Source organism: Crocodylus siamensis, chromosome 1 (assembly GCF_052110815.1).
Source record: "Crocodylus siamensis isolate JL-2025a chromosome 1, ASM5211081v1, whole genome shotgun sequence".
Classification (NCBI taxonomy): domain Eukaryota; kingdom Metazoa; phylum Chordata; order Crocodylia; family Crocodylidae; genus Crocodylus; species Crocodylus siamensis.
This window is the reverse complement of record NC_143395.1, coordinates 113,465,833-113,480,538: the sequence shown is the minus strand read 5'-3', so window position 1 is coordinate 113,480,538 and position 14,706 is coordinate 113,465,833. Positions and strand designations below refer to the sequence as shown.

Here is a 14,706-nt window from a genome sequence, read left to right as displayed (position 1 = left end):
AGCCAATACCATTAATCTTTGTCCACAGTTTTGCCACTAAAATGCATCAAATTATGCCCCATATCTTCATAAGGAATTATTTCTATTCTTTACAAAATTAATCTCTCAAAGGAAACCAGGATTTGTACAATTTTATTCATCACAGATTAATTTTATGCAATGGGAGGACTTTCAAAAGCTAAGGAAAAAGCTAAGCTGAGAATCAACAAGTGGTTAGATGCAAAAAAGAAAAATGAGCAATATTCAGCTAGAAAGCATGCTCTTTCCCTTGTAAATCACAAAATTATTTCTATTAACTGTGTGTCATTAAATGGCTTCGTACTGTAGTTATGTAATGGATTCAGTCTCTCATGAAAACAAATCTACTTCCTTTGTGTCTGAGGGTAGAGTCTGAATAAGTAAGCTTCTTAAACATGTGATTAACTTAAAACATCTAAATATCTCCTAGTTTCACTCATCTCTCCCTCTCCCCCTTCTCCTACTACCCACCTGATAGACTTCAATGCACCTAACAAAACAAATATACTTAAATATTGTGCTGAACTGGAACTTCTTGGCTGGATGCTTGTTACATATTTCTAATCATCTTGTAGACACTGGAAGTATAATATATAGTATATCCAGCTTGATACATTAAACAGGTTATTTTGATAACATTTCTATTGATCCTATAACACCAGATTAATATCAGGCTGAATCCATAAGACTTCCTGCTTTCTTTAATGAAACTAAATGAGAACCAAGACAAACTTACTTGATGTAGTAGGGCACTTTGTTATGTGAAACAGATCTCTGCCATGGAAGGTGAACTGAAGCTGGGGGGCGGGAAAAAAAAAGACATGAGATGGTAATTAGGTAGCACCTATCCTTAAAAAAAAAGCAAGCAAACAAGCAAAAAAGCAACTGTTTCTTTTAAAATTAGACCTTGAGTTAATAAATTAAATAGGAATTACTATAATTTTGCAGTCAGGCTTTCAGTAATTGGAAAATCAGCCGGAGAAAACAATGGCAATATAATCAGGCAGTGCTTGCCATCTATTTGATGACAAGCAAAACATAAAATAAACGAATATGGTGATTTCACTCTAAAAAAGGATTATAAATGGTAGCTGATTAAGCCATACATTCAGAGCAGGCTAACAAACTAGCTTCTCTACTTGCTTCAATGGGATCTAGAAATTACGAGCAGCTTTAAGCTTTGGAAATAAGTGCCTTCATCACCATAATGTACACCCCACAATTTAATTAAAAGGTAACAATGCAGCAACATTTATTATTAGTTATAACTGCAAGCTTGTATTTGCAATCCAAATTAATACTGATTAATGCTCTCTTTGCTATAGATCAGTAAGTTTTGCAGAAATGTATGCAAGTCTGATGCATCAGTGGAGACCATCTGTAATGCCAAGCAGCCCAACAACAAATCCATACCTGAAAAAATGCACTACTTATGATACAATACAAGTACAGTGATCTAAAGATCTCCAGAGATAACAGGAGGTGAGGAATTCAGATGAATGGGAAAATTGGCAGTTAACTTTGAAGTGGCGATGTGGTAAGAGAACTTGGGTATGTATATCTCCCCAGAGAACATAACCAAATTGGCATGTGATTATAGTTTGCAGTGTAAAGGAAATTCACTTTACCATATTCAATACAGAAGCAAATGATATGTGATTCTTGAAAGACTATTTCTGACATTAATGATGAGAGTGTAGAGAATTTAATAATGAAATATACCAGCCAAATTTTGACAACTGGATTCCTACAGTGAGACACGAAACCCCCATTCAAACATCTATGAAAAATGGACTAAACCTCTACATAGGTAATAGAATAACCTACTGAACAAACAGATTCTCTCTACATCCGGGATGACCAACAGATAGCCCATGGACCAATGTCATTCAGCTCATGGGCTCTCCACAGGCCCAGACCTTTGGTGGTGAAGTGGCAGCAGTATTAATTGCTGGAGCCTCTGGAGGTGCAGCTCCTGGAGCTGCAGCAACTAACACTGTTTCCTCTCATCCTCTCAGCAAGTTTCCAGACCCCTGGAGAGCCCTATGGTCCAAATGACAGTTCTCTCCACGCTAGATCAGGTCTGTGGACCGAACCTGCATACCAGATAAGGCCAATGGACCAGCCCTGAACTACTCATCTGGCCCACAGGGCTGGACAAGATAAGCACTGCATAACATCAGGGTTTAAAAAATATATTAAAAAAAGTTATAAATAAAAAAAATCATTGAAGGAAAGACATTTGAGCAAGTGGCTGGTTCATACATTCTGAAGAAAAGTTACAATTACTATGGCCATTGACAAATGTTTGCTCAAATGTGTAATGATATTGAATCCACAATCCAAGCAAATCACACCTCCTGCCATGCCATAGGAGTGTGACACAAGGTGTGATTTTGGGATCAGCAATCAGATCCTTATTGTGCCATACCTGCCAGTGCAGGGGGAGCCTGAGATCATTAACATAATCCCAGATGAGCTGGCTCAAGGGATCCATGGGGCCTGTTCAAGCTGTTGTGTGATCCCCAGAGCCAGCCAATAAACAATTGATTGGCAAATTGCAAGTACCCTGTGACTTGAGAACCAGGGTTCCAATCTGCTGATCACCAACTGATCACAAGGGCTGTTTTGTTTTTTGGTTCAGATTCAACTTTTATGGTACAAGAGGGAGGGATTTTTCATATACTAGCAGGGGGGTGGACTAGATGACCAGAGGCATTTCTTTCAGTCTCCACCTCCTATAGATCAAGTGATACAGCACTGATTAAAAAGTAAACTCAGTAAAACCATTCACAGTTTTCTGTGCTATATGAGCCTCTAACAAAGATGAATTCCCCCCCCTTTTTTTAAATCACTTTTTTTGGTGGAAGATGAACAAAGTAATTCTTGATTCTGGCACTCAATATGAACACTGCAGATATTAGCAAAAGATTGGATTCAGTTCAGGGATGCATTAAACAGGATGTCTGAAAGCTTTAATTCAGGAGTACAGCAGGCTGAAACAAAGCAAAGCATATGGAGATACTGATTGATGGACATTAATGTAACAAAGAATGCAAAAGATGAAGTACAGAGAAATGGAACTATGGATGGAAAATAAACGAAGATTAAAGAAAAATCAAATTGTTTAGGTTTGCAGATAGTAACGTAACATTTTTTTCTAATCAATAATGGATTTTCTATGCAATAATGGAACTATTCCAAAAGTAGATGTTTTAACATCCATTTTTAATAACAGGGATAGATAAACTTTCCAATAGGAAAATAACTGGCATCAGTTACAAGTTGCAAAAGATAACATTAGATTGCTACTGCTCTCTTCTTTTATACAGAACTGCTGGCAAGACAGAAACAGATCAAAGAAAGGATAGAGCATTAGCTGTGATAACCTATGTACATTGCTGTATCACAATATATTTTTTGGAGTAAGGAATGACCAGCTTGTCATACTGCCCACCTGCCATATGCAGCTGTATAGTAGTAAGTGGATGAATCCAAGTTTGGCATTCAGACAAATAACAACTATCTGTATGACGTCAAATTTTGTTGAAGGTAAATGCTGATAGGTGGGGGAATAAGGTTCAGCAGATACTGGAAGGTGCTGGAACATGGAGGAAGGAAATGAGAGAAGAGGAATCAACAGATAAGGTGAGAGAAGGGGACATTAGAGAGAGGTGGGGGGGATTTGCCCACAGGAAATGGCACTAGCTGTGGTCTACAGGTTGACACAAAGGGACATGGAGCCAGGGGACAAGGTGGGCTGAAAACAGGAAAAAGCAAATCTAAAATAACTGTTCCTAAACCAAATACAGACTGAAGATCTGTCCTCTTCAATGAAGAGTGAAACTTTTAGGAATAAACTTTCAAAGTATCAAATAAATCAAACCTTGAATCTTAGGAATTTTTTTTTTTTTTTTAAGGTTTTGAGGTTATTTTAACCAAATTACAACCCTGTTTGTTCTTCACTGTTGGATGGTGTTTCTGGCTGGTAAAGTGAGTATGAAAAATTTGTGTTTGGAATATGCACTACCTCAACCTGTCAGACTGAGAGACTTATTTTTTCCTGACTTAATACTGTTTTTGTTTCTTTCCTTTTAAAGCTACTTGTTCCAAATTATATAGAAGTAGTCCATTAAACAAAAGCTGTAGGTATTTCCTTTAACACTGTCCATGATCACTCTCTCAATCAGGAATTTTTCTGTGAGTTATTCACCAGAGAAGCACTACTTTTTTTTTTCTTTCCTCTTTTATAATAATAACTATGAGGATTGGGGTGGGGGAGGGGAGAAAAGGAGTTGATAAAAAGATAAGCAAGATCCGAACTGCCTCTTGAAGCAAATAGAGGAACAGTGAAGCCTAACGTTTTATGACCTGTACCTGTCTCTGTTATGGTGGACATCACAAAGACAGTCACCAAAGATGGACCCCCTGGTTAGCAGATACCTTGAATGAACAGTCTGGAGACTGACCTCATACCAAACTTAGAGAAGGCCATTCAGTATAAATCTGACGCAAACTCATACGGCTGTGTGGAAAGTTTGACCCTTATGCTTCTTGAACTGTACTAATAATGCAGATTAGATTGCCAGACTTCCAATCTGGCACCAGTTAATGGTACTAGATGCCTTTTCCTTTATTGTTTCTTTTTTGGAGAAAGCATTCAAGTTCTCTTCTCTGCACTCAAGATCTGGGTTAAAGTAACTAGCAGGCCTGAGTTCAGTAGTACAACTCACCCAAAAAAAAGGTTAAGTAGCAATAACCAGCAACCTTGTTTTTAAATTTTACCAGCCTGCCAAAAGAACCCTTTCCCGAACTACTGCTCTAAGAAAGCTTTGCCCGATATGGGGCTTGTATTTTTTTAAGTGAATGCACTGACCTGTATGTTAGGCACCTGCCTTCTTAACATGGATACTTGCAGATTTTAAATAAGAATGCACAGGTTATATATGCTGACAGGGTCCAGCAGGTATTTAGCATTTTGAAATTAGTTAGGTTATCTGGTTTATCCTACTGAGCATATGTTAGTATGCAATGCCTTCAGATCCATGAAGTGAAAGTTCAGTATAAGTCAACTAATGTATTTATTTACTTTCCATCTATCGTAAAGTACTTTGTGATAATACATTAAGAGCACTATGATTACTTTGCAACGCTCCTCTCAAAATTTAAGATAAGCCTGAATTAACAGCCACCTGAACTTTGGTAAATAGGTAGGCAGGCATAGAATCAAAATGCATGGAGACACATAATAGTGACCCATGAGCACGGAGCAGCGTTGAGAGTCTCACTACAGTTAAGAAGAGGGAACCATTACTGCAGACAGAGGGTGTGTCTACACATGCAATTAATGCTACTTGGCTTTACTGTGCAGTAAATTTACTAATTGCATATGGACTAATTTACTGCACATGTAGATAGTGATGCTTTACTGAGCAGTAGATTAGTCTACTGTGCAGTAAAGCGTCCTGTGTAGACACAACCAGGAGGAGGCAAATCCATTCCTGAGAGAAGCCCAGACTGAAATCAGTCAACGGCATCACCTGAAAGGTGACTGGAGAGAAAGCCACTGTCTCAGGTTTATTAGTTTATTAGAATTACTTACTGGAGAGAAAATGTTGAGATCCAGGCCCAAAATCCTGATGTGCTTCCTGTAGCTGTTTAAGGCGATCCTCTACTGATACCTATACAGACACATACAACATTTACTAGGAATTCCCTTATTTTGGAAAGCAAGTACCAAAATCAAAACAGCAGTTTCCATGCACTTTTAGCTAAACACATTACAATAGATTTACTAGATAGATTTATTTACTCAGCCTATTGATATCTGGTGTCTTTTTCTTAAAAATGCAAGGTAATGCTACTCTGGTGTTAGTGATACAGATCAATAGCATACCATAATAGTTTCATGGTGACTAAAGCTGACCGCTGAAATTCGCATGTTCCCCATTTCTTCCTTTGTCCAAATGCTTATAGTCAGTAGGCCTCATTTTGATCATATTGATCTTACAGCTGCCTTTACAAGACAGAACCATCTTGAAGCATGCTGTTTTTCTGGCTGACAGACTTCCTCCTAGGTTACTAATTAAACTACACTAGTATATACAGTGGGGGCTTAGCTGTTTAGTTAAATCTCTTTAAGGCAAAGATTTTTTGGGTCAAAAAATAATATTGATCAATATTGATAATATTGATGTCCGAGTGTTGACTAGCCACATCGGACAATACCAATCCAATTGCTGATATGCAGCCCAGCAGCTTGGAGAGCAGCATCCAGGTGGGGGGAAGGGGCAGGGGTGGAGGGGGAGGGAAAGGTCATGGGAGGGGGCAGATCGCGGTCCCTGTGGTGAGGGAGGGAGTGGGGCTGAGACTGGGGTAGCACAGGACAGGACTGGTGCTACCCAGCCGGGGCGGGACAGGGACGGGCGAAGAATTGAGCTGCGGCACAGGACTGAGCTCAGGAGTCATGGGGGGCACAGAAGGTGGGGAGGGGTGGCTTCTGCCACTATGTATATCCCCAGGGGAGGCATGGGGGGTGTGCCCCATGAATCTGTGCTTGAGGCCAGAGGCTGTGCCGGGCTCTTCCCCATGGGTGGGGCTGGACCAGGGCTGTGCTTGGGACGGGTGGTGGCAGTGCTGGGAGGGGGGGGCTATGAGGGTGAGGCTACAGCCATCCCATAATTCAGCATAGCTCCCTTGTAGCTCCCCCACCACCTCCTGCCCCAAGCACAACTCCGGCCCAACTCCTCCCACTGGGAAAAACCAGGTGCAGCCCCTGCTCCCAGCCCACAGCGAGCAGCCCACCCTGCCACAGATCCAGGGGACACATGCACCCTCATGACTTCCCCAGGGGTATGCACAGTGGCAGGAGCCACCCCCCTCCTTGTCCCCCTCAGATGAGCAGCAGCTCCATCCTGTGGCCCACCCCGGCTGGGGAACACCTGTCCATGCCCCTGCTGTGGCCCCACCCTCTCTCCCTCCCTCACCACAGGGGCCTCAATTTGCCCCTAGCACGCCCCTCTCCCCCAATTGCTCCCCTCTGCCCCTTCCCCCCCAGACTCACCAACCAAATGCTGCTCTCCAAGCTGTCAGGCTGCATTCCTGGTCACATGCATGCTGCACCTGCGCCCATTCACAGGGCAGTTATCAGGGACATTATAGGCCACATCAGTCAAAAAAACTGATTGCTGATAATGTCAAGCTTCCTTTTATCAGTCCCAATATGATACAGACTGATGTACTGGTGCATGTCTAATATTAACTTTGACTCCTGAGACAGGCTGTTTCTAGCCTACTAACCTAGAAGCTTACTCCTCTGAGTTCTGCAGGTTCTCATAGTCAAAGACAAGACAGATTCCTCCCATTTTATGGTTCATTTTTTTGTAACCAATTCTTTGTCCCACTGCGTGTGTGTTGTGATGGAGGGCTTAAAAGTTAGGAAAGGAAATAGAAAACTAAAAATAAATAATTAAAGAATGTATGTGATGATGATTCACTGCAAGAACCAGTGAAAAGATTCCTGAAGTGACTTGAATGACCTGGGAAACCTCTTTAATTCATTCAGTGTGAAACCAAGTTTGCCTAACTTTAAAGTCCCAGATCATTCAAGCACCAATATATATATATGAGTAACATGAATCTACTTCATACCTCCCTTTCTCTTTTTATGCAAACCTAATTTTCCCCACCCATGTCATCCTAGACTATCAATATTCAAATCAAATATCAAAAGTCCCTTGTGGAAACTGGATGGTCACAAAAATCCACTTTTATATAGGTGGCGAGACAATAGAAGTATGTGGGCAAATTTTGACAAGTCTCAGTAACTATGATTTATAGAGTCATTCCAGAGCATACAAATTGGTACAAATATTGTTAACATATAGATACAAACATGTCTAATCTCCAGACATTAATGCAATGTCTTGAGTGAACTGCCAAGAAAGCAGAAATGGAATTGGTCAAGACAGTGAGGTAAAGACCGTTCCTTTCATTGCTTTTGCCACAATGGTAACCCAGTCTGGAAAGCAATGAGGAAAAATGATAATGTTTCCTAAGAAGACAAAGAAGACAAATGATGCATTCCCCTGCTATCTTCAGAATAAGGGAATACCTGCAAAAGTTTCCAGCGCATATTAAGATCATCCAGTTGGCGAGACATCTTTAATGATGGATGAAGGTCAAGTGGAGAGAGCTGATTGGATAAATCATTCACTGTTTTAACTTTAAAGTTGATGGGTGCAATTTCTTCTCTGAAAGCCTGAAAGAACACATGCATATTTATGCCTGACCACTACCTTACAGAACAAAGTGAAAACTGGCACACCAAACCAATACAAATCTATATTTGGTTGTGACTGATATGGTATCGTGACATGAAAAAGCTAAAACAACTGCATGCAAAGAAGGTAACTCCAACTAGAACATTGTAAAAAAAAAAGCTCATTTATTTCAATAATCTTGGCTCTAAAGTATTATCCCTAGCTATAAAACTTCACTCTTTCCATACATGTGCATAAGATAAAGCCACAACTTATGTGCAACATAAGCCTTCAAACAGGGTATATATTACATTTCAGAGGTGCCTAGGTTTTATATAGCCCTGTGCAGAATGACTACATTCCCTTCAATAAATACCAGAATGATGTGATACCCCATTATGAGTTTTACTAATAAAGATCTATATGAAGGATTCTTAAGCAAATTTATTAAATACAAGTAATTATTGTTCCCAAGAGGAAGGCTGCTGACAAAAACTCTTCAGAGACTTTATTATTGAATTAGCAAAGCACAAAGCTGTGCATCTTCCTAGGTAAAGGAATACAATAATGAACTGCATCAGTAATTCTTACTGCAGAGTTAAAACTATGAAAATGATTAAAAACTAAGCAGAAGAAGGTTTTCTCAATCAAACTAAGCTAAATACAGTATTAAAACAAAACTGAAGCGGTTTTCGTTATGGTTGGAAAGATGCATTAAATGCCTCTCTTGCTGTGAGCAGGTGGAAGTAATGGGTTGATGCTACAAAGGGCCCACTAAGCATTACAAAACAAGGGGAAAAACAACTGGAAAAAAGAAAAGGTTTTTTTGGACAATTCAATTACTACTTCTTCCCCTGAAACTCTCTCTAATCTGTTCTATTAACGTGAGGCACCTACTGACGAGGGGAAAAATTTGGTTTCTGACTGCCAAGACGCTCCCATGACTCTAGCAGATGTTTCTGTTTTTCACAGCAATGACAATTTAATAGACACTGCTTTACCCTCTTTTACAGAAAAGTCATCAAGATATGACAAGCTTCTTAATACATGAAGCAACATGCTAGAACTTGTATTTATATCTATATTAAAATAAAAAAGAAAGAGAGATCAATGCCTTACTCTTCTTAAATCAACAGCAGTCTGGATGTAAATTATTATAACTAATTTGGCTTAAAGTTTTTAGGTTCTGTTTAACCTGAAAGTCAGAGAAAAACTTTAGAAGAAAGGATGCTTGTGTAAACATGCATGAAATGAAGCAGCCAAATACATTACCTATTAATAACTGAACATTTGCACAAAGCTTTGAGATGCATATAAAGATGGAATTTTTACTGAAAAGTGATCACAGTTCAAGGCCCTGAATTCTTCCATTAGCAACTTCAAATGTAAATACTAAGATTAGAGATAATGTCATGACCTGAGCGTGGATTTCATCAGTTGCACTGTGGGTACCTGTATGCTGGAATTAAAGATTTTTCTGGTGGAGCTGAAGGACCGAGTGTTTCTGGATAGGAACAGTATTTGGGTGCCAAAGAATGTGCATGAAGGTGTCAGAGTTGCCTTAACGTGCAGTTTTTTTGAAGTTCAATTATTTCATTTTTCAGGAATGCATGCAAGCAATCTTATCTATAAGGCAACAATAGATCTTACGCAACCGTTTATATACTTACACTGTGGTCGTGTGCACATACATCATATGTACTAAGTGAGAAAGAATTTAGTGTTTGGAGTCCCATGCCAGCCTAATACAAAGAAAACTATATTCACAAAGAATGCCATGCTTACTGTAGTTTTCTCAATGTGATCCTGCAATGAGTCAATCACTAAATCTCCTACTGGTTTCCAGCCATTCCTCACATTCTCAGCCTCTTTCAAGTCAGCATCAAGGTCATCCATGGCACACTGCAAGTCCTTCAGTTTCTCCAAGGCTTTATCTACTTGCTTCTGCCAGATGTTGGCACTGGCATTCAGGCTTTCCCACTTCTCTTTTACTTCTGAGGACTGCTTACGCATAGCTTTGGCAATCTTCAATGCTTTCTCTTCAGGGGTCAACTCTGAAGTGGAAGAAAAAAGAAGTTCGGTAGTTTGGGGTATTTTCATATATGCACATTTGATTGAGCAGATTAAATACTGTGAGGCGTGTAATTCAGTAAGCCTCTATCTGAGCTGTCCACAGCTCATTCCTACCCTGCAGAGTCTCTTTGAAGTTACAAAAATGCCCATGCTGACAAATAAAAACACACAATGTAGCTAAGTTAATTGCTAAGAAGTCATTCCTCATTTCCATGTATTATGGACTACAAAAGCCTAAGGCTGATTATTACTATGTGTGCTACCTGGGCAGGGGTGGGAGCGGGGGTGAGGAAAAGATTATTTTCCTCTGCTTGAACCTGCAAGAGTAATTTGCATGCTACCTCACTGCCCCTATTTATGAACATCTCCTTCCCCTTCCCCTTCCCACTCAAGTCATTTTCCTGTTTTATTTCTTTGGCAAAGTGAATGACACTTTCTCAGTGCATCTGAAGTACTTCAGCAGTTCTGCAATAGTAATTTTATATTAATGTCATATTCAAGCCATTTTCATGGTGTACTGCAAGTCTAGAACTGAAAATCTCAGCAAGAATACCCCAAAAAACACATTTCTGTGAATGGAAATGGGCTGAAACTGAAAAAGTTATGAGATTAGTTTCTACGCAAGACTTTTAAAGAGACATTAACAAGAAGGAGAAAGCAATAATCTAAAAACTTTCAGACAAAATGTAGTCTTAAAGACCATACTTTTATACAAGAAGGACAATGATGGATTGTCCGATTACTTGGAAATAGCAAGGGAGTTTTCATTTTGATTAATTTTGGAACTGTTAACATTTGGGATCTGTTATCACCTTTTCAAGAGTAATTTGAATTGATTAGAATTCAGTGACAAAGAAGAAATTTAATTTCAAAAGTTCTGGAACTACTTTAAAAGTGTGTGTGTGTGGGGGGGGGGGGGGGTGTTACTGCTGTTACACAAAAAATGCTGTATATATTTTACATTTCTTTTACCTCTATAATGCACTTGCAAATAACTGCTTTGTAGTACAACAAAATCATTTCAGGTTTTATTTAGAAAATACTAAGATGCTGTTATATAACTAAGAACATTTCAGGGTTAAAAAAAATAGCAAGCCCTTCAAGGCCGCGTCCAGACATGCACAGCCTTGTGACATATGGCACCACAGACACAACTGCAGCATCATGCGCCATACAGTTAGTTGTTCTCCACGCATGGGTTCTTTTCACCCTAGGAGATCGCAGAGTCAAAAAACCTGTGCCCCAAAAAAAAAAAAAAAAGAGCAGCAGCAGCGCATGTGGGTGCAGCGTATGCCACCCAAAACCGGAGCCAACTCCCTGGAGCCACGCTTCGGCTGCCAGCCAAGCTCCAAGCAGCAGGCTTGCCATTACTGCAGCCTCAAGAGGCCCCCAGGACCCTACCAGGTAAGGCTACTGGGGCCAACCCAGTGTTGACCCCAGCCTCCCCTACCCTACCCAGGGTAACCTGCTGCGCACCAGAGGGCACATGGCACAGGGATTCTCCAAGGACAAGCAACAAAGGCACAAGGTGTGCTGCTGCTTCTTGTTCCTAGGGAAACAAATGTCCATGCTTATGTGGACTCAGCCAAGAGGTTCTAAAGACCCACATAAGCTGATAATGGTGGCTTTGAATCATCACATGTTGCTCAGCCAAAAGACCTCAATTCTTCAGGTCAGATAACAAGTGATAATTTAAAATGCACAAGTTACCTAGTGTCTTAAAACTTCAAGGAAAATGGCAGATCTCACTGTGAGCTCTATGCTGGTTGCTTGAAGTAGGGCTAACAGTCAGCTCAAGGGAGGCCTATTATCCAGTCTAACTAGAAGACAAACTGCATGAGAACAGCAGTTGGGTACAGAAATCAGTGAAGTACGCTACGTATATTAGGAGAAGATACCATAACGATACATCAGCCAACTCTGATGTGATGGTAATTGTGGCATCAAAAGCAAGCGACAGGCAGTTTTACTTCCCTTTCCTCTCATATGACAAGAGGTGTGGTAATAAGAATATAACAGAATAAAACACAAGGCATTTTGGAGACCTTTGACAAGTTCTGTGTGTATGAGGGCAACTAATGCATTTTTTAATTTGAAAAGCAGTAGCTGCATTAATAATGTTTTGAGACAGGTTAATTTTCAAAATGCCTCATAAGTGCTTGAAAACTTGCCTTAAAAACACATTTACCATGGACAGATTATAAAACTCATTCAGCATCCATTCATTTCAGACTGTGCGCTGTATGAATGTTTGTGCCACTGTGATAACCCAACATGTAAAAAAGAACATGATTTTTTAAAAGCGTAGTTCATATCTGCAGAGAAATGTGTTGCACAGTTTAGAACTACAGATCATTATAAAGGATGATTTAACAATGACTAATTTCCTTAGGGTACAAAATCTTTTCATAAGTCTGTCATTAAACAAGCTGGCAGTTGTATACAACTCCTTTCTACTTGTAACAAAAATGCTGTACAGTTTGTTGCTTTGTCTTCACTTAGTATGAACTCTTCTGATTGATCAGACTCTCTTGGGTTTTTTTTGTTGTTGTTTGGTTGGTTTTTTATGGTACTTATTACATTATCTCGACTTCAGCAGCTGCTCAAAAAGCTAGAAAAGCTCTATATTCATCAGACCATCTGTTTATCAGAGAGGAAAGATATTAATAACTGACCCTGGAGTCAGGAAAATGAAAACAAAAAAACCCACTACTAATGGGGCACATTATTTTAATAAGCACCTCTGGTTAAACTTAAGAGTGATGAATGTAACAATTTTTTTTCTACATTGCTGATGATGATGACCTGAAATAGAATTTAATCTTTTTAAATTGAGGTTTAGAATAAAATTGAAAGACAAGCAAGAGAGATTTAATATTATGGACAACATGTAAGCAGAAAAAGTATTATGCAAGGGTTCATTTTGAATAACTTAGGCTGTTCTAAGCTCTAGAAGTTGTTTTGTTATTTTGGTTTGGCTTTCTAAAGCACCCATACCTTTGCACTCCTCAGTCCTTGAGGTTGACTGGGACTGGTGGTCTGTTTCTATGCTACTATAGCCAGACTTGATTTATACTGCGTTGTTCTGTTCTTCACAGCGCATGCCAGAACTGTAGGTGAATTAATGTCCCTCCCCACAATTATATCAAATATGTTTGTTCTTGTACCGTTCAGTGAGACTTTGCAGTAAAAAGCCATGGGCACAAATAACACTGTCATTATGATGAGCACTTTCAGCACATTTAAGCAAGCACAATACAACACTGTCAAGGCTTATAAATAGAAGAATCCAAAAGTACTGTCATCACATGATTATGTCTTTAGCATCACATGAATGAAAAGTATTCTCTTGAGTCTCTAAAAACCCTGGCAAAAACTTGCTTGTGACAAAAAGTACTACACAGGAACAGGAACTTTAGAGAATATGAAGCAACTAGCTTCTCCAAAAATGTAGCAATTAGACAAATTCAAAGGAACCAGTCATGCAGGCATAGATACAGAATGCCACCAGTTTCTCATAGCTTAAATATCTATTGTATATACAGCAAAAAAGGGGGGTAGTTGATCATTTTCATCTTAACCTATTTGGTTTTTCTTCTCTCAGCACTGAAAGTTCTTGACATCAAAGAAAATATAATTAAAAAAAAAGATAAGGAAAAAAAGGCCGTAGGATAAAAGACATTGCTTTTATTCTGAAGATGACAATTGCTAGAAGCACAGAGCACTGAATATCTGGAGTCTGAGTTTGTGTATGGTGAGTATTTCTGGAAAGAGCAAAGTATGGTCTTCAGTAGGGGGAAATGAGAAAGATACTTGTAATGTATGTGTCCCTTGACACTGGAAGATGAGATTTCCCAGCAGATGCTCGCCGAGAGGTCAAGACAATTATACTGGGACTGAAGAAAATTGAAGCACTAGAGAAGAACATGAAACCCCAAGTCCTGCAAAACTGCACATCTGAGCTGCTCAGAAAATGAATCTAAAGCTTATGCATAAGAGTTTCTATTTTTGAAAATAACCTCAGAAAAATATAACTATTAGAAAGTCATTTACTATTTTGTTCATTAAATATTATTTCTGTTTTGCAAAAAAAGTGTTATGACCTCAAATAAAGGTCACAGTATTTTTACAAAATAGAGATAACTAAGAAAATAGGAAGCCTGACTCTTTCTTCTCCTCCAGTATTGCTATACTACCTTTACACCAGCTCCCTAAAGCAATCGCTGTAAGAGAGATCCTTGGAGGCCACAGAGTCGCTCTCTAACTCAGCCTGCCTTCTCTACTTCCCAATCCCTAACGAACAAGACATTCTAGAGAAAAGCAGAATGACTGAGGAACCCCAAAGCCCTAGTGA

General features: G+C 39.4%; 1 protein-coding gene across 5 annotated transcripts in view; it reads right to left on the bottom strand.

Annotated features, from left to right (window-relative positions):
• UTRN (utrophin) overlaps nucleotides 1–14,706 on the bottom strand; it is a 553,135-nt gene that overhangs the window by 115,324 nt on the left and 423,105 nt on the right. For all 5 annotated transcript variants that reach the window (XM_090040990.1, XM_090040992.1, XM_090040993.1 and 2 more), the window contains 4 exons: nucleotides 10,065–10,333; nucleotides 8,132–8,278; nucleotides 5,621–5,699; nucleotides 755–815 (listed from right to left, as the gene is read on the bottom strand). In XM_090040990.1, coding sequence (XP_089897116.1) covers nucleotides 755–815; nucleotides 5,621–5,699; nucleotides 8,132–8,278; nucleotides 10,065–10,333 — 556 coding nt within the window. The remainder of the gene's footprint in view (nucleotides 1–754; nucleotides 816–5,620; nucleotides 5,700–8,131; nucleotides 8,279–10,064; nucleotides 10,334–14,706) is intronic.